A 19489-nucleotide genomic window follows, 5' to 3' on the forward strand; every position below is an offset into this window, starting at 1 on the left:
AGATTTATTTATAATACAGACCAACAACAGAATATAGAGAGGGTGCACAAAAGTTTGTACAAGTAGCTAAAGAATATGGAGGAAATCGAGATAAGATCATTTGCCCATGTATAATATGTCAAAACCAATGTTTTCAACAACCTGCGATTGTGTATGAACACTTGGTTATGAATGGAATAGATCCTTCATATACTACTTGGGTGTTCCATGGTGAACAAGAACCTATTCTTCAACAACATGACTATGCCAACATAACAGAAACATATCAAATGTATAGGGATGTCTTGGCTGAAGATGATGGAACTGGAAAAGCAAATTTGCTAATTGGAGATGAGAATTTCAAAGAAAAGGTTGAAGAAGCTGAAGCTCCTTTATATGAAGGTTGTACGAAGTACACAAAGTTGTTAGCAACTGTAGTTTTATACAAGATTAAAGCTTCAAATGGTGCAACAGATAAGTTTTTTGACGAGCTCCTCCAAGCCCTAAAAGACATATTTCCAGAAGGTAATACACTTCCGAATTCAATGAATTCAACAAAGAAGTTACTTAAGGTGTTTGATTTAGGGTTCGAGAAAATAGATGCATGTGTAAATGATTGCTGCTTATTTTGGAAAGACTTTGAACAACTTGAGACATGTCCAAAGTGCGGTTCTTCACGTTGGCAGGTTGGTAAACGTAATAATCACATTTACAAAGGAGTTTCTGCAAAGGTGTTGCGCTACTTTCCTATTATACCAAGATTTAAGCGAATAAAGATGATGACATGGCCAAAGACTTAATGTGGCACCATACCAACAAAAGTCAGGATGGTAAGATGCGACATCTAGTTCTGACCAATCCATTTCGAAGCCACAAGGTAATTCAAATATCTATAAGTATCATACCCTAAACAATTTTTATTGTAAGTTAATTACCAATTACTGTATAATTTGCACTCGGTTAGGAACCATGGATAGATTACCGCAATTTTCTTTAAGTTTTGAAAGGGTTTATTCACTAATTTTTCTTTTGGGTTATTTTGGATTTGGACTTTGCATTGGATGTCTTGGAGATGTTAATTTGGATTGGATTTGGATGTTATTTTGGATTTGGATAATAATGTTAATATGTGTTGCTGGGCACAATCTATGCTTCAATACTCCCCTAATATGTGTTGCTGCAGTGCATCCTCAATTCTTGAAGACAGCTTCTGTGAGTGTAATATGTGCTGCTGCTGTGCATTGCAGTGCAGCGGCTGTAACCTTATTAAAAATGATGTATAAGAGAGTCCCAACCCATGCCCACCCCTAATCAGAGTCCCAATAAACTTTTAATTTTATGGCTATAACAGAGTCCCAATGATGATATAATTGTAAAATAATTATCATAATAAAAGTTAATATATTTTTTATTGGAAAGAAAACTTAATTAAAAACCCAAGAAGCAAAGAAACTGCCGTTCAAAGTTCCCACTAGTCGCGTGCAGTTATATTTGGTTATCCCCTCAATCCTTCTCTTCACGTTGTTTTTTTTTTTACTAGGATGCAAAAGATTATTCACTGATCTCTCTCTATAAATTTGGTATGAATTGAGTGGTCTTGTAGTTGCATTTGGTTACCCAGCGAAATCTTTCTCTTTAACTTCGTTTTTTCTTCTAGGACAGAAAACATTCCTTTGTTAATCTCTCTACGAATTTGGTTTCAATTTTTAGGTGTCTATGGATTTTGAAGGTTTGCCAGACAGTGACGAGATGCACTCAAGTGATGATGTGAATGAAGCAAAAAAGAGAAAGGGAAGAGGTCCAACAATGTTGGATTATAATGCTGTGTTAAAGGCCAAACAAATTGGTGTTCAATTCAATGACAAAGGACAACATTTTGGTGCGGGATCAGCGAGTTTGAGTTCGTCGGCAGGGATCCTTGCAAGACAACTAATACCAGTAACTTACGCAAGTTGGGATGAGGTTCCTACAATTTTGAAAGATAAATTATGGGCTGCTATGAAGGTAAAATTTATAACTGAAGCTGTGCTCTTATTTCCTAACTATTTTGTTCTTCTATAATACATATAAAAAATCAATATCTTTTTTATGTTAATAAAGATTCATGGTTAATGCAGCAAAAATACAATTTGGCACCTTGTCGTAAGAAGATAATATTAATACAAATGTCTGGGTGTTGGCGTACATACCAAGCCACATTGACAAAACAAATAAGATCCCTTCATGATGGTCCTGATGCAATGGAACAAATGCAACTCTTGAAGCCTGATAATGTTGAGAAACAAGCTGATTGGGACAAATTTGTTAAACATCGATGCTCTCCTGAGTTTGCTGTAAGCTTGTTTGTATTAAATTTTAAATTATTGATTAGGTTTTCAATGCATGGATGTTGGTTAAATGAAGTTTCTTGTTATCTATTTTTCTTGTTAGGCAATTAGTGAGAAGTTCAAAAAGTTGAAATCATTCCATACTCTCCCTCATGTGATGAGTCGTAAAGGATATGCACGCTTGGAGGACGAGCTGGTATGAACATTTGTATATCTTTTAATTTCATTTCAGTGACAACACACTTATACCGAGTTTAAATTATGGATTAATTAATAGAGAACAAAGGCACACCTGAGGAGGATTTAAATAGAGTCAATCTTTGGATAGCTGCTCGTACAAGAAAAAATGGTCAACCTGTAAATGAGATAGTGTTAAAGAAAATGGTATGAAGCTTCAGTTTGAAATTATCCTCGTGTTATTTTTTATTCATTTTTCTTTTAATCTTGCAAATGATTTTTAAATGTATAGGATGACATTAAGTTGGCTAATGAAATGCCAACAACAGACAATGGTTCTATAAAAGATGATCTCTTATCACAAGCACTTGGACCTGAACATCGAGGTCGACCTCGAGGAGGTGGTTATGGGGTTACACCTTCTAGATATGATGCCCAAACATATGCCAGCATGAGTAATCGAGAGCTTAGAGACCGACTACAAAACGTCGAAGGAAAATTGCGGGAAGTGTTTGATCTTGTGTTGGCTAAACAACAAAATGAGGTAATTATATATGCAACGTTGTATATGCTTATAAAAATGATAAAAGATTTACGGCATATAGCTGCAGGGAAATATATTCTAACTTCTAATCATATCTCTGTAGGGAAATGGTAAAGAAACTAATACCAATGATGCAATTCAAGTCTCCACAAATAGGCCTCAGGTAAAAATGTTTCATTAGTAAATATTGGTATTTTGTTGAATCTGAAACTGATCAACTTCTATTTCTTACGTATTCACTAGTCGCAGGGAAGCAGTATAGATCTCCAAAGAACTAAGGGTTGGTTTGGTATTGCTGTGCTTTGAAAAAAAGTTGATTCTGCTGTGCTGTGAGAATAAGCGGCTGTGAAATAAAGCAGCAGAGTGTTTGGTAAACTTTTTTGTAAAAGTGCTTTTGAAAAAAAAAAACAATATTATAGTGTTTGGTAAACTTTTATGTAAAACAGATGTGAAAAAAAGCCGATTTTTCAAAGCTGGGTTTTGCAGCTTCTTGTTTTTGGCTTTTTTCACCCAAAACTGTGAAAAAAAAGCTGAAGCTGAATGTTTACCAAACACAAAAACAGCTCCCAGCTTTTTTTGATACCAGCTTTTTTTAGAATCACCTCAGTACCAAACCAGGTCTAAGAATGGTGTAAAACAGGTTCCCAATTCCAGTTACCAGGTTTCCAGATCATCTCCCCAGGTATGAAACTGATTTTGTTTAACTTATCTCGATGTCTTCATCATTAGATAGAAAGAAAATAGTGAACATGTTCACTTTCGGGCTTAGTTAGTCTATGCAGCTAATAGTTTATTTGCATCTATCTTGTTATCAGTTGTTTCATTTGATTTTGATTATTTGCATTTATCTTTTTATCAGTTACAATGTAATAAGAAAAGTGCACTAGAGGCTAACAATCGTTCTAGACACTCTTCAAAAGCTAGTTCTCAGGTACATATATGATCCCAAGTATAGCATGGTGGAATTTATATTTTTTATATAAGTAAACCAAACTTAGCTTCTTCTATGTTTGATTGTCTCAAAGAGTTAGTACATGTCATATGCCCCATTAGATGTTTATAAACCAAGTAGAGCTTATGACTTGGGAAACCAAGTAGAGCTTATGACTTGGGAAAGTTTGACGAGGATGCTTACAAACTTGATGATTGTGCAGGTGATGAAGATGAAGGTTATGTTCGGGCAAATTGTGAAGTCATTCCTGTGTATAACTAGACTATTATTGAATGAAAACATTTTTCACGAATTTCTCTACCTTTTTCTGGATCTCTTCTTAGGAAAATTGATATTTTTTGTAAGATGTACGCATGTTTGTGACTCTGTAAGATGTATGTGTATGGTTGTTTTTTTTCTTCAAATCAGAATTAAATGAAAATGAAAAACTTCTCACCATAAAGTCCCCAGCATGTATTGTTCCCATCTCCACCAACTGATCATTCTCTAATCCCAGTTGTTTCACTATGTATTCTTTTGCTCGGCCAATTTCCTTCTTTGTGGCTCCATTGGCGACAGAGCAAATTTCTGTTTTGTTATTAGTTAATTAGATTATTTTTATTTTGTGAGGCCATTTCTATGTACAGATATACTAGGACATAGCAGATGTTGATAATTAGATTGTTTTTGTTTTGTTATTAGATACAATGTGATAGAAGAAGTGCACGAGAAGCTGACGATGCTTCTAGACAAGCTTCCAATGCTAGTTCCCAGGTATACGAGAACAAGTACTAACTAGTTAGTTTATGAAACTTATGAGATTTTGATATAAACTGATCGAATTTTGTGTCTTCCATGTTTGGTTGTCACAGAGAAGTAGTCCAAACATAGAAAGAGACAGCATAAAGAGAAAAGAAGGTTCTAAAGCCACTTCTCAGGTAGTAACACACGCTCAATAATAATTGTTAAATAATTTGATAACTTAATCATTTAAAATTGATGTTCTTATTTGATTTCTTTATGCTAGTTACAACCTGTTGGTATTTTACGAGGGTCTTCATGCAAGTTACTAAATTGGCTCAGAAATGGACAAGTTGTTGCAACTGGAGAAATAGAATCAACAAATCTTGAGGCGAAAGTTCATCACATGGTGCTTGGTCCTGATTGCTGGAAGGTTTGGGTAACTGTTGTCAGAGTGGAGAATGTATCTTTGTACCGCCCTACAAGTGAATTTCGTGTCCTGGAGAATGCTATATCTAGTACAATTGCGTGGCCATCGAAGTACGTCCGAGTTGGAGAGTAATTTTAGTTCGTACTTAGACTAGAAAATGGTACTTTGGCACTACATGGATAGTACTTTATGACTTCCATTGTTTATGTATTCATTAGGCACTACATGGATACTACTTTATGACTTCTGTTGTTTATGTATTCATTTGGAAACTCAAGTATTTTTTATGTTATAATATTATCAAGTATTTTTTATGTAGTTATTTTTTTTTGGTAATATATATTTGTTAAATAATTTTTTTTTTAATTTTGGAAAATAATTTATAACGGGCATTAGCTGTGGTCAATTAGTAATCGACAACGATCATAGTACGTGGTGTTAGATCTCAATCTACCACGGTTACAATCCGTGGTTATATTGCATTTAACAACGGGCATATCCTGTGGTAAAAACTAAGACTTTTTATCACATCTAGAATACCAACGGGCATAGTGTCCGTGGTGGATTGTAATTTATCACGGGCATTCACCGTGATAGATGAGCTTTTTTCGTCTACTGTCCTAACATATCTCTAATTAAAATAAAAAAAATTAAAAAAAAAACTTTTCACTCCCACATTCTCTATTACTCTCTTCCTCTCCCCTTCTATTTCAAAAACAAAAATAAAAAAATTTTCTCACACTTTGTGTGTGCCCAGATGCTAGTTAAAATTAATATAACATCATAATAGTAATAAAATAAATATTAATATTAATAAAAAAAAAATATATATATATATATATATTTAATAGGTAAATTACAATATAAACAATATAGATTAAAAATAAATACAATAAATAAAAAGAATTAGTCTCATAATGATTTAATTTAAACGAATATTAAATTGAATTTGTTTGACTTTAATTTGAAGCCAAATTTTCTTTGGTTTTTTGATATAGATAAGAATTCTTAATTGATTATCCAACTACATTAATGAATAAAATTACTATTATATCCTATTATACATAGCTAAAAGAAAATGTTTGAATAGAAAAAATATGGGCATTAAAGTAATTTTGCACAAACAATTTTTTTTTTTTACTTTTTTCCTTCCCTTACCCACATGTAATCATAGTTTTACTCCTTCACTTTTTCTCTCCCACTTCCTACTTTTACCTTTGCCCTTTTCCCTTTTTTTTTTAATATATATATATATTTTTATTCAATTTCTTTTTAAAATTGTCATCTAACTATATAAATAAAGAGAGAAGACCAGTTTGGTGAAGCATTCAGAAATGCCAAGAAAGCCCCTTTACCTCACGTCCATACACCCACCCCTCTCTCTGTGTGAATCGCGGTTATAATTTTTGTGTTTGTAGGGTTTTGTTGCGAAGCCGGAGACTTTACCAGATGAAATGGTTAATTTGATGGTGTAGCATTGCACTATTCATGGCGTAAGTGCTCTGACTTATAGGGCACTATTAATTTAACTGTTTTTATGTATTCTTTTTTAATTTTTTTTTCTGGTAAATTTTCACTCAAAACTAAAATAAGGTTAAAGTACTATGATGACATCCAGGGGGCGCGAGAGCACTCCTATGATAGGTGATCCACTGGGAAGTTCTCGTGTGAGTTCCCAGAAACAAAACTGTGAGGGCGTAGTCAGGGCCCAAAGCGGACAATATCGTGCTACGGTGGTGGAGCGGGCCCAAGATGTGGTGGACCCCGCACCGGGATGTGACAATTTGGTATCAGAGTCTAACCCTGGCCGTGGTGTGCTGACGAGGACGTCGGGCCCCTAAGGGGGGTGGATTGTAAGATCCCACATCGCCCAGGGGAGTGATCCTTATATGTATATTCTCATCCCTACCTAGCACGAGGCCTTTTGAGAGCTCACTGGCTTCAAAGTTCATTAGAACTTCGACGTTAAGCGAGTAGCGCGGGAAAGCACTCCCATAATGGGTGACCCACTGGGAAGTTCTCATGTGAGTTCCCAGAAACAAAACCATGAAGGCGTAGTCGGGGCCAAAAGCGGATAATATCGTGCTACGGTGATGGAGGGGGCTCAGGATGTGGTGGACCCTAGGCCGGGATATGACACATATCATCAATATACAATTGGATGATTGAAAGGGAATCACTTTTTGTCTTCTTTGAGTTCAGTGTGTGGTTTCAATTTATGCCAAATAAAGAGTTCAACAAAATCAACCATAAAGATTGGTGAAGATCTGATATTTCGGAAAAAATTCTTCTCCGAAAATCAAATAATCCATCGGGTTATTAATTCATATTTTCAATTTCTGTTCTCTTCCCATTTATACATCTTTTTCAATTGTGTATGAATTATTTGCTTTGATGACTCATAATTAGATTTGCGTTCATATTCAATTGTGTTTTTTAATACATGATTTTTTAACAGGAGTGCCTAATACCTTGAATAATATCACAAATTTCCCCTTTTTGGTTGTTGGTGTTCTGGGTTTTGTGCTCTGTGTGCAAGGTGTCTTTTCAGCAGGTATAACAGTTTCTTGATTATTCATCGTAATTTTGTCTGTTGCATTGCATCAATGGAGTTTTGATTTATAGTCATTATAATTCTCTAACTTGAATAATATTATTTTGTTGTAAATAATGTTTTCATACTATTTATCTGATAGTTTGTTAACCCACATCAAATCCCAGAGAGCAAAGCGTAGGGGGGGGACAAAGCCCCTTTTAAAACCCGTCATTTTAAACAAGGTTTGATATATATATATATATATATATATATATATATATATATATATATATATATATATATATATATATATCTCACTTTTTTTCATCCATCCTTTTTTATCTACTTGTACCCTTAATATCTATGCAGATTATCCTCTAATTGGTAAACATAATTTAATTATTATTTAATTTATCCTTTCACATCTACTAATTGTACCAGTCTAATGCTTGATTTCTTTTTGTTAATTTAATTGCGTTCTCATAGATTACACAATTGATTTCATTGCTTATTGAAAAATTTGTTGGAGACAGATTTTGATTTTCCTTTGATTATCTCAAGTAATAATGCAAATTCTGACCGGAACAAACATGGGTTTCTTTTTTCCTGTAAGAATATGATTTCGGGTTAAGAAGACAAGGCCAAAGATATTATGTGATTATTTGAAATAGAATGGTTTTTGCAGGAAGTCTGAATGTCTATTGTGGCTACAGGAATCAAAAGCGAGTGAAAGGTAAAAGCTTTTCTCTCCCAAGCATTCATCACCAGCAATTACAGCCAGAGCCAGGTATAGGGTTTAGGGTATATCTCTCCTCTTGCTTTCCTTCTATGATTTTTCTGTCCAAATTTCTTTGAGAAAGTTAGGGTTTTGGTATCCATTCTTGGATTGGATTTGTAGATATTCCTATGGATCTCACTTTTCTTTTATTTAATAGCATAATCTTGCTCTTGGTATTTTAACTTTGCTTTCTTTGCCCTAAACCCTAAGCCCCGTCCTTTCTAAAAAAAAAAGAGGGGGGCGAAGCACCTGTTTGAAGTGGCGAAGGCCTATGCTAAAGTGAGAAAGAAAGTACGTTAAGGTTACGAAGTCACTTAGTCGAACTATAAAGAAAGGGAGGCTAAGGTTACGAAGTAAGGTCGGCTGGTTAAGGAAAGCTCTGTTAAAGATTGCAAGAATCAAGGATGAAGATTTGGTCATATAGCAGCTGTATAGGAAAGTATCATTGTAATATTTAGTTTCTGTTCTTGTAAGTCAACTTATTCTTACCTATTTTAGCATGCACTCATGTATATAAGTGTGCGTTGTAAAGCTCATTAAGAGATCAATATAGAAAACCTAATTGGATTTTCTACATGGTACCGGAGCACTAATCTTGGGACCAAAGAAAATAACAAACCCTAGCCGCCTATCATGGCAGAGAACGATGACAAACTCAAGCCCTCTGGTTCAACAGAGGGAACCACGTTTGACGTTAATCACTCTTATTACTTGCATCATTCCGATCAGCCGGGAATGATGCTCATTTCTCAGCCGCTCACTCCAGACAAATACAACACTTGGAGTAGGGCGATGATCGGTGCATTGAAAGCCAAAAACAAACTTAGTTTTGTTGATGGAACCTTCAAGAAACCAAAACAAAAGGTTGCTGCAGCAAACTTGCATCAGTGGGATCGATGTAACAGCCTGGTTAAAACATGGTTGGTAAATTCAATATCACCAGAACTTCAATCAAGCGTCATTTACTATGACCTTGCATACCAAGTTTGGGAAGACTTGAAAGAACGGTTTTCTCAAACAAACAATATGCAATTATACCATATTGAAAGTGCAATTCATGATTGTGTCCAAGGAGCAATAACCGTAAGTTCCTACTTCACCAAACTCAAGGCGTTGTGGGATGAGAGAGATGCTGCGATTAGCCTACCCGATTGCGACTACAACACTTTGCAACATGTGTTGGCATTCCAGCAAAATCAAAAGGCAATTAAATTTCTTATGGGACTTAATGAAACATTCAGTGCAGTAAAGGATCAAATTCTGTTGATGGATCCACTTCCTCCCATCAACAAAGTATACTCCCTTGTGCTGCGACATGAGAAGCAGCACAACACCACCACAGGCAAAACGCCAATTCAGGAAGCTGCTGCCTTTGCTGCAAAATGACCAGATTCTAGCAAGAAGAGTGCTGATATGAAATGTACTCGTTGCAACAAAGATAATCACACCTCTGAAGATTGTCGTGCCCATTTAAAGTGTGATTATTGTGGATGGAAGGGTCATACGATAGATTATTGTCGAAAGCTTAAAAGGACAGATCCGGAGCAACAAAGAAGTCATTCTAAACAGCAGTGACCGAGAGGAAATAACGTTTCAAGCAACCTTGAAAGGCAAGATTTGGGAAATTCTTTCCTTTTTACACCTGACCAATGCAAGCAGATCTTGACCATGCTCAATGGCAATAAAGCCAAGGCAAACAACGTTGGTAAAATTTCCTCTCTAAATGATCTCTCAGATAAAGCTTTTTCTTTCACTTCTCATGATCAGAAGTCATCATGGATCTTGGATAGCGGTGCCACAGACCACATAATTTCCTCACACACTTTGCTGACCTCTTTTGTGCCTGTTAAAAATAAAACCGTAAAACTACCAGATGGTTCTTATGCTACTGTGACACATATAGGAACCATGCAGTTTTCCCCAGATTTTATCTTACATGATGTCCTTTGTGTCCCCATGTTCCAACTCAACCTCATCTCTATCAGTAAACTTGCCTATCAATCCTCGTGCATCACCATTTTTCTAAGTTACTTTTGTGTGATTCAGGACCTTCGTTCGGGGAAGATGATTGGGACGGGGACTGAGCGAGAAGGCCTATATTTCTTGGATGACACCAACGGGAGACCCACCTTGTCCACTTGTCATGCTGTTACAAAAGCTTCATCCCAACTCTGGCATCAACGCCTAGGGCATCTCTCTGACAAAGCCCTTCATCATACTTCGCTTCCTAAAAATATTATTGGTTCTTTTGTTTCGAATAATTGTCTTGTGTGTCCTCTAGCCAAACAAACAAGATCTCAGTTTTCATTAAGTTCAATTTCAACTTGTAAGCCTTTTGAACTATTACATATGGATATTTTGGGGGGGGGGGGGGGGTTTCGTGTTGCTTCACTCACTGGAGCACATTATTTCCTCACAATTGTTGATGACTACACTCGTTCCACTTGGATTTACTTAATGAAACACAAATCTGACACAAGACATTATTTGACAAGTTTTATCAATCTCGTTGAAAACCAGTTTTCTCACAAAGTGAAGACCATTAGGAGTGACAATGGTCCCAAATTTAATCTTGCTGCATTCTACTCGACCAAGGGTATTATCCATCAAACCACTTGTGTTGCCACTCCACAACAAAATGGAGTGGCTGAACGTAAACATCGTCACCTCCTCAACGTTGCCCGGGCCTTACTTATTCAAGCAAACTTACTTACCAATTTCTGGGGAGAAGCCATACTCACTGCAGCTTATCTCATCAATCGTACGCCCACCATCGTCTTGCATGGTAAAACACCTCACGAGCTTTTGTTCCATAAACCACCTAAATACTCCCATTTGAAAGTTTTTGGCTGTTTATGTTTTGCATCCACGCACCCATATCATCCGTCCAAATTTGATGCGAGGTTTACCCCATGCATATTTCTTGGTTACCCCTATGGCAAGAAAGGGTGCAAAGTCTATGATCTTAACACACGTCAAATTTTTGTCTCACGTGATGTACTTTTTCGTGAACATACATTTCCCTCTACTCATTCTTCCGCACAACACTCTGATACCAACCCTCAACCAACCTTACCATATCTATCTCCCATGGATGATCTCTCTTTTGATCCACCCAGTACCACACCTCCCCTTCCCATCGTCGACGACCCTTCTTCTCCCAGAGACACCATTCTCGACCCTCTTGTACCTACACCTGCTACCATACCTCTACCTCCAAACCCCATTCCTTCTCCAGCTGACATACCACCAACCCTACCACCCCAACTCTCCCGACGTTCGTCTTCCCGCATCACTCGACCACCTTCTTACCTTCAACAATTTCATGTTGGTGTCCCGCTGCCTTCTCGTCCTCACCAATCATCGGCCTCTACCATTGGCTCACATAAAGGTAGTACCTCTCACCCTTTTTCTCACTCTTTAACTTATGCTCGCTTGTCTCCCACTCACTGTGCCTTCACCACATCTCTTTCCCTTGTCAAAGAGCCCCACACTTACTTGCAGGCTATCCAGGATCCTAAATGATGCCAAGCCATGCGCGATGAGGTTACTGCTCTTGAAGCCAACCACACCTGGACCCTTCAACCTCTTCCTCCTGGGAAGAAACCCATCGGCTGCAAATGGGTCTACAAAGTCAAACTCAATCCCGATGGCTCAGTGGAACGCTACAAAGCACGCTTGGTTGCCAAAGGTTATACACAGGTCGAGGGCCTCGATTACACCGAGACATTTGCTCCTGTTGCTAAATTAGTCACGGTTCGATTATTGCTTGCTGTTGCTGCTGCCAAAGGTTGGCATTTGTATCAACTTGACGTCAATAATGCTTTCCTCCATGGTGATTTACTTGAGGATCTTTACATGCGACTTCCACTTGGATACGGACGAAAGGGGGAGACACGAGTATGCAAACTTCAGAAGTCTCTCTATGGGCTTAAACAGGCTTCGAGACAGTGGTTCCTTAAGCTTTCTTCTGCACTCAAGGCTGCAGGTTATCGCCAGTCCAATGCGGATTATTCTTTGTTCGTCCGATCCAAAGGTACCAGCCTTACTACTATTCTAGTGTATGTTGATGATGTGATATTGGCAGGCAACAATTTACCATTTATTGAGAAGACAAAGGAGTTCTTGGCTAACAAATTCAAACTCAAAGACCTAGGAAAATTGAAGTATTTTATGGGCATTGAAGTTGCAAGGTCATCTCAAGGTATCTCATTATCACAACGAAAGTATGCCTTAGATATATTGAAGGATACTGGTTTTCTTGGAGCAAGGCTGGCACGGTTTCCCATGGATCAAAACTTGACACTCACACAAACAGATGGAGAGTTACTGGAAGACCCATCTGCATATCGAAGACTTGTTGGACGTCTAATTTATTTGGCAATAACACGGCCAGATCTTGTTTACTCTGTCCACATTTTAAGTCAATTCATGGACAAGCCTAGACTGCCGCATTTAGATGCAGCGCACCAAGTTTTGAGGTACATAAAAGGGTCACCAGGGCAAGGCATCATGCTTCACTCAACAAGCTCACTTCAGTTGAAAGCATATTGCGACACAGATTGGGCAAAATGCAAAGACACAAGAAGGTCAGTTTCGGCGTATTGCATCATGCTTGGAGATTCACTCATATCTTGGAAAACAAAGAAACAAACCACAGTAGCGAGATCAACAGCGGAGGCAGAATATAGAGCCATGGCGTCTACATGTTACGAGATAACTTGGTTGAAGTATGTGCTTAGTGATTTATGTGTCGATCACTCACAACCAGTTATTTTGTTTTGTGATAACCAAGCTGCACTTCATATTGCATCCAACCCCGTGTTCCATGAAAGGACAAAACACATCGAAATCGATTGTCATTTGGTTCGAGAAAAGATAAAAGAAGGAGTTGTCCAAACTGCTCATGAACGAACTCTACAACAATTGGCAGATTTATTCACCAAGGCACTGAGTACCTCCCAGTTTGAAAGTCTTCTTAGCAAGTTGAGTGTAATCAACATACACTCCAACTTGAGGGGGAGTGTTAAAGATTGCAAGAATCAAGGATGAAGATTTGGTCATATAGCAGCTGTATAGGAAAGTATCATTGTAATATTTAGTTTCTGTTCTTGTAAGTCAACTTATTCTTACCTATTTTAGCATGCACTCATGTATATAAGTGTGCGTTGTAAACCTCATTAAGAGATCAATATAGAAAACCTAATTGGATTTTCTACATCAAGATTGTATCTTTCTTGATTTTCTATATAACCCATGTATTTCGTATATATTTACTTTTAAAATTCTTTGGTGTTGCTATTTTTATGTTTGGTGTCATAAGTTTAGGTTTCATCTAGTAGAAACTTGCATTACTGGGTTATAATTGCATTCCTGGGTTATAATTGGTGTCAGAAGTTTAGGTTTCATCAGACCAGTTACCATATGTTACATTGTCCGGTTCAAGCCTTTCTTTGAAAATATTTTAGGGTTCTTTGTTAAACAATGGCAATGTGAAACTAGGAAGCGCATTTTTGTTGCTTATTTGTAAGATACTTGAGAAGCCCAATATTACACTTAATCAAAGAACCGAAAAGGATGTGGAGGTTTTGATTTCTTGGAGAAAAACGAGGACTAAACCTGGGAAGATGCTTAAAGCTTAGTAAAGAGACCTCTGGAAATTTATGCATGATAGTCGACTCTAAATCAAAATGTAAGGGAAACTCGACTTTGTCCAGTTAATGGTTGTTTGGCATAGTTTTCTTATGAGATTTTTGGGGTGGTCTTTGAAGAGTTGATGCGATGTGAGGTGAATCTTCGATTGAAATTTTCAACATTAGCCACTCTTTCCCAAACCGATCAGTTATCAATTTGGACTTCCTTTGAAATTTAGTTTTTGTGTGTAATCCGTGACAGACTGTAAACTACAGTTCAGATATGCATGCCTTCATTCATTTGACTTCATTTCACTTTTGTTGTTGAATTTATATGCTTTTACCACTAAATTTTACTCTGTCCTAAATATTTATAGCTTCATTAATTTCAAATAATAAGGATGGAATGCAGGGAGTCGATGTGAGGTAGAGTGCTGGTTTGGTTTCCGCAACAACTTGAAATTCTACAATGGCTATATATTGTAGCTTATCATGTTCCAAAGAACCTGAATGGCAGGTTAAAATATATTGTAGCTTATCAACACATTTATATTCAACTTAATTATATTTTATTTCCTTTTATTTGCAACTGTATGTTGAATTTTGTTTTTATGACATGGTAAATAAAACATTTAACACAATACATCTTAAGGGGCACGAGCGCCCTTGATTAAAAAAATTGCCTCTCTTTGAATATGCTTCTACGTGTACAAGAAGCCTTTCTTTTATCACACATTTTACACGCGACTTAATTATATTCCATTTCCTTTTATTTGTAATTGTATATTGTATTTTATTTTTAGGACACGGTATAAGAAAGAAATCAACTAACATAATATATCATATTAAGGGGCGCGTAGTGCCCGTGATTAAAAAATGTCTCGCGGGAGAAGGCTAGTTTGGTGAAGCTTTCCAGAATGCCAAAAATGCCCATTTGTTTCTTTCACATCAAAACCCAAAAAATTCAAAAAATAAGGACAAACTGATAAAAAATCATAACTAAAAAAAAAAAGCTGTATTGGAAATCAAAATAAATAAATAAAAAAGAAATTGGAATTTAAAACCAATACTGGTCAAAAGTCCACATAGTGAGTAACTGATCAATGCAATATTGCAAATTGATCTTTATTTGCCACTTAGTACTACGATCTGGTGGTATTCCTCTTCACTTGGAAGTGAGAGGTATTAGGTTTGAATCTCGTGGATAGCGAATTCGATACAAAATTAGGCTGCCCATTATATGGCTTAGCTGAACTCTTCCTTCCCGTAGTCTAAAAATGTTGATGTACTCAAAAAAAAAAATACTGATCTTCATTTGAAAAAAGAATTAAAAAAAAAAAAAAAAAGTAGATAAATAGATGCAGCAAAAAAACCAATCCAAAAAAACGAAAAATGAAAAAAATGTTGGAAAGAAATGTGGGACATATTGCAGTTTTCAAACTGCTTTCAGTAGTTGAATAAAATATAAAAAATAAAAAGAAACCTAATACGTTTACAGTTAGAACTGCTATTCTACAGTTGAAGGCTTGAACCGGGCAATGGGATTATGGGAGCGGTTCTGTGGAAAGCGAACGTGCATGGAAATAAAAGCAAACGTGGGATATGATCTTATGAAGCAGTTTTGTGGGAAGAGCTAAATAAAACACAAAATACACACACACACACACACACACACACACACCAGTTTGGTGAAGCATTCTGAAATGTCTAAAATGCCCTCACTTTGTACACAAAAAACCAAAAAAACCGTCTAAAAAAGAGGGTTAAAAATGTAATAATCTCGAATTCTCAACGGCATTAATTCACAACCATTAGATAAGATACTCACACTTTAAGTTCATTTTCAGCCTTTAGATCAATTATTCCACAACTGCTACATCACATCTGGATTTGGATCACATCCTGTGTGAAGAAACACTTACAATAGAAAGACAGAAACCATCTATCGCACGATCAAAGCAGCAACTGCAGCGGTTGACAGACCCGACATGGAACCGCCATTTATTGCACGTTCTCGATCCCCACAGAGCATACAAAAGGGAAAATTGGATGATTTTCTCAAACTCATTTTTGTCTTCCATACAAAACGCCCTCCTCCACGCCTTTTCTGTATGATTTCTTCATCTAAAACTGACAAACCTGAAAATAAATGTTAGGATTTACACAAATCGGTCAGTACTATCCCTCTTTATTCGATATCCTTTTTTTTTTTTTTTTTTAGTCCCATCGTCTGCACACTATTTATTCTGTCTATACATTCTATGGTTTTTTTGTATCTATTCATTTTGTGGCCTTAGGTACCTTCCATCACTCTCTTTCTCAAATATTGCACTGAGGTAGAATGCGCACTCATTCTTTTAGACTAAAAACCCAGAAATCCTAACTTTCAAGGACGATCCGGTAAGCATTTTCTCTAATACTCACTCTCATATTTTCTGTGCTTTCCTTGGTTTTTTGCGTTTGTTCACGTTTTTTATGGGTTTTAAGTTTATTGTAGTCAATTTCGGGTTTTGTGGAGTCGGAAAATCGAAGACTAAGAAGCAGAGGAGGAGATCGGTGAAGAAAAAAGGAGCGAAAGTAAAAGGAAAAAATGTGAGTTATTTTTTATTATTCTCTTTGTCAAAAAAGCAATTTTTGGATATTTTATCATTACTGTTTGGTTGCTGGGAAATTGGGTTACTGAGTAGCAAATAAATTTGATTGTTTGTGGTTTTTGAGTAGTTGCAGGAAGTAAATTTAATATTATTGTGTCTACTGGAAGGTTGGAAGAACTGATATGCTCATGTATATGTATACATATGTTTTGATTCCTATTAAACTTTGTATTATTTTTGTGTTTGTCATTGGCAGGTAGCTTTGAAAACATTAGATAAATTGGATAATTTTCTCGAACAATATTATCCTTATCTTGGCCAGATTTTTGAAATGGGTTTTCGCTAGAGATTTTCACTTTCTGCTTCAATCTAGGTACTCTATGCTTAATTGAATTGTTCATCACGACCTTATTTTCATATATACTAATTTGGAGTTTTTAACTCGATTGTCATTTGAACTATTCGAAATTATTTATATTTACCAGATTTTTTAAATGGGTTTTGGACCAAGCCCTCTGTTTTGTGTATTGGTTATTCAGTTTCTGGCTTAATTTTTGCTTTTATGGAACGCCAGAGACATTTAAGGAGTTACTGAATTACCAGTTGTTGTTTCTGTTTTACTAATGCTTTGGGGTAATGTTTTAATTGAATTCTGTTTTTTAAACTAATACATGTTAATTACTTTCGTGTTGCGTACAGACCCCTCTTCCGTATGATTTCTTCATCTGAAACCTGCAATCCGAAAAATAAACGTGAGGATTTACACAAATCCTCTAGTATTTCCCCAACTCTTTACTTCTCTGTCATTAGGTACCTTCCATCACTCTCTCAAATATTACAATGAGGAAGAACTCGCACACACTCTGTCAGATTTTCTGTATTTAGAAAAAAAACCCCTGAAATCGCTAACCTTGAAGAACCATTTGGTGAGCATTTTCCCCGCTACTCTATGTCAGATTTTCTGTATTTTTCTTGGTTTTTGTGGGTCTGTTCAAGTTCTTGAGGGACCTGAAGTTTCTGTTAAATGACTATCTGGTTTCCATCTTTGACGCCGTTAGGTTCCGACTGTTTTGTTTTCTTCTTCTTTCCTGTTTGGTCCGAATTGTGTTTCCGGATAGTCTAATAAATAATTTTTGGTTAATTTTGAAGTTTTTTATATTTTGAGCCGAGCCCTGGTTTCAGATGATTTATCGGATTAAAGTTTTATGTAAGTGGTTTTACAGCAATTCCTTGGTAGTTAATTTCTTCGTTTTGGATTAAAAGTTTTATGAAGGTAATTTCTTGGCGGGTTTTGTGTTTACTGTAATGAATTGTGGGTGATTATGTTAGTGGCGTTTGTATTTGAGCTTGGGCTTGACGGGGTTTGTTCGTGATGATTGGTTGTTGGTTATGAACTTAGAATCTTGGATTTTATTTTTTGATTTGGTTAATTCAATGGGATTTTGTGTAATGTACTACTACGATTAGTACTTTGTTTTGGGTGGTGAATTTATAAGATTTGGAATCTTTATGGAAGAATAAGGAAAGAAAATCTGCAAAAAAGGCAAGATTAGTCAAATTCTCCCACCGTTTCATTTTAAAGATGTTTACAGCTTTAGGAACCTACTTTTCATCCTGAGTTTTCATCCCACCGGAGATTGACGGCTTCAGCTTCATTGTCGCTGAGACTGGTGGCCCATTGGTGTCGGGTACAGTTTATTGATACATAGGAGTTTATAGGTAGGTTGGTTTTTGTATACCTCTGTGTCGAAAGAAATATGTGTATGTTGTTTGCTGGAAATGAATTGATTTCATTGCATTTCAGGCTTAATGACTTGAAGCAACTTGGTGAGTTTTATGCTCTTCGTTCGATTATAGTATATTCTTTTACAATGACTTTAAGTATTGACATAGACGGTTTTGCAATCAGATTTTTTTTTTTTTTTTTAATAAGTTTTTGCTAAAGATACACGATTCAGTTTGGATGTAGCCTTACAATTTTTTTTATTAGAATATGATATGTTTTAATTGTTCTCTTACTAAGTAAAGTTTTGAACGGTTTGGCAATGTGTAACTGAAGTTCTGTTTGTCATTGTATCGATGTTGCAGTTTGCTTACTTGCCAAAGCTTTTAACGTGTTTCGGGAGTGATACACATGGAGAATACCAATGGCTACACATTCCAGGTTTGAGCATTTGCTTGCTGTCTATTTGCCATACATGACGATAAAGAAAGCCAACAAATTTTCAAGTCATGTTTGCTGATTAGGATTGGATTAGTCTTGGGTTAAGTAGAATTTGATTGAAGAGGCTAACATTAAGTATTTGTGGGTTAATTTTCGCATTGTTAGATTTTTTGTATGCAGAGAAAGGTTTCTGGCTCTTATATACCTAACTATTAGCCATTTATTTGTATTATTTCTTTGTTCCATATAAGTATTGCTTGCAATGTCATTTACAGATCAATTAAATTACAAGCATCTATTTGCATTTATGGACATATATTATGCACTGAATTTACTATGTCATTTTGGTTTTGGCTTTTACTTAGCCTTACTAAATTACATTAATTTTAGAGCATATTAAGTAACTTTTAACTATCACAATAGTTAGGTAAATAGATGAAGACCTATCCAGAAAAATGCACATTTTCACATAAAACCGTGAACATCATTAAGGTATCTTATCCATGAATATATATTCTATCTGTATCATCATGAACTTAGTTTATCTTTTCCACTTTCCTCAGAACACTACATTAGGGGAGCCTCATGATCATTATTATCATTAAAAACATAGCAGCTTTTTTCGGAATCACCTCAGTACCAAACCAGGTCTAAG

The 19489-nt window shown here is 36.1% G+C and overlaps 2 protein-coding genes across 8 annotated transcripts in view; both read left to right on the plus strand.

The window, feature by feature from the left end:
• LOC137709954 (uncharacterized) overlaps positions 1–5451 on the plus strand; it is a 10605-nt gene extending 5154 nt beyond the window's left edge. The window contains exons 1-13 of one of the 7 annotated variants that reach the window (XM_088695890.1): positions 367–504; positions 666–856; positions 1690–1983; positions 2097–2312; positions 2410–2502; positions 2776–3027; positions 3131–3190; positions 3271–3301; positions 3648–3709; positions 3887–3958; positions 4661–4732; positions 4831–4896; positions 4986–5451. In XM_088695890.1, coding sequence (XP_088552016.1) covers positions 764–856; positions 1690–1983; positions 2097–2312; positions 2410–2502; positions 2776–3027; positions 3131–3190; positions 3271–3301; positions 3648–3709; positions 3887–3958; positions 4661–4732; positions 4831–4896; positions 4986–5261 — 1587 coding nt within the window. In that variant the 5' untranslated portion in view covers positions 367–504; positions 666–763 and the 3' untranslated portion in view covers positions 5262–5451. The other 6 variants (XM_088695892.1, XM_088695896.1, XM_088695895.1 and 3 more) reach the window with 6 other exon arrangements.
• A 3625-nt stretch (positions 5452–9076) lies between these two features.
• LOC137709953 (uncharacterized) lies at positions 9077–9829 on the plus strand. Its single transcript, XM_068448929.2, has one exon. It carries the CDS (start codon positions 9077–9079, stop codon positions 9827–9829), a length of 753 nt encoding a protein of 250 aa, XP_068305030.2.
• Positions 9830–19489: the final 9660 nt, after the last annotated feature.

The sequence above is a fragment of the Pyrus communis genome, chromosome 6 (genome assembly GCF_041283825.1).
Source record: "Pyrus communis isolate YQ-2024b chromosome 6, ASM4128382v1, whole genome shotgun sequence".
Lineage (NCBI taxonomy): Eukaryota > Viridiplantae > Streptophyta > Magnoliopsida > Rosales > Rosaceae > Pyrus > Pyrus communis.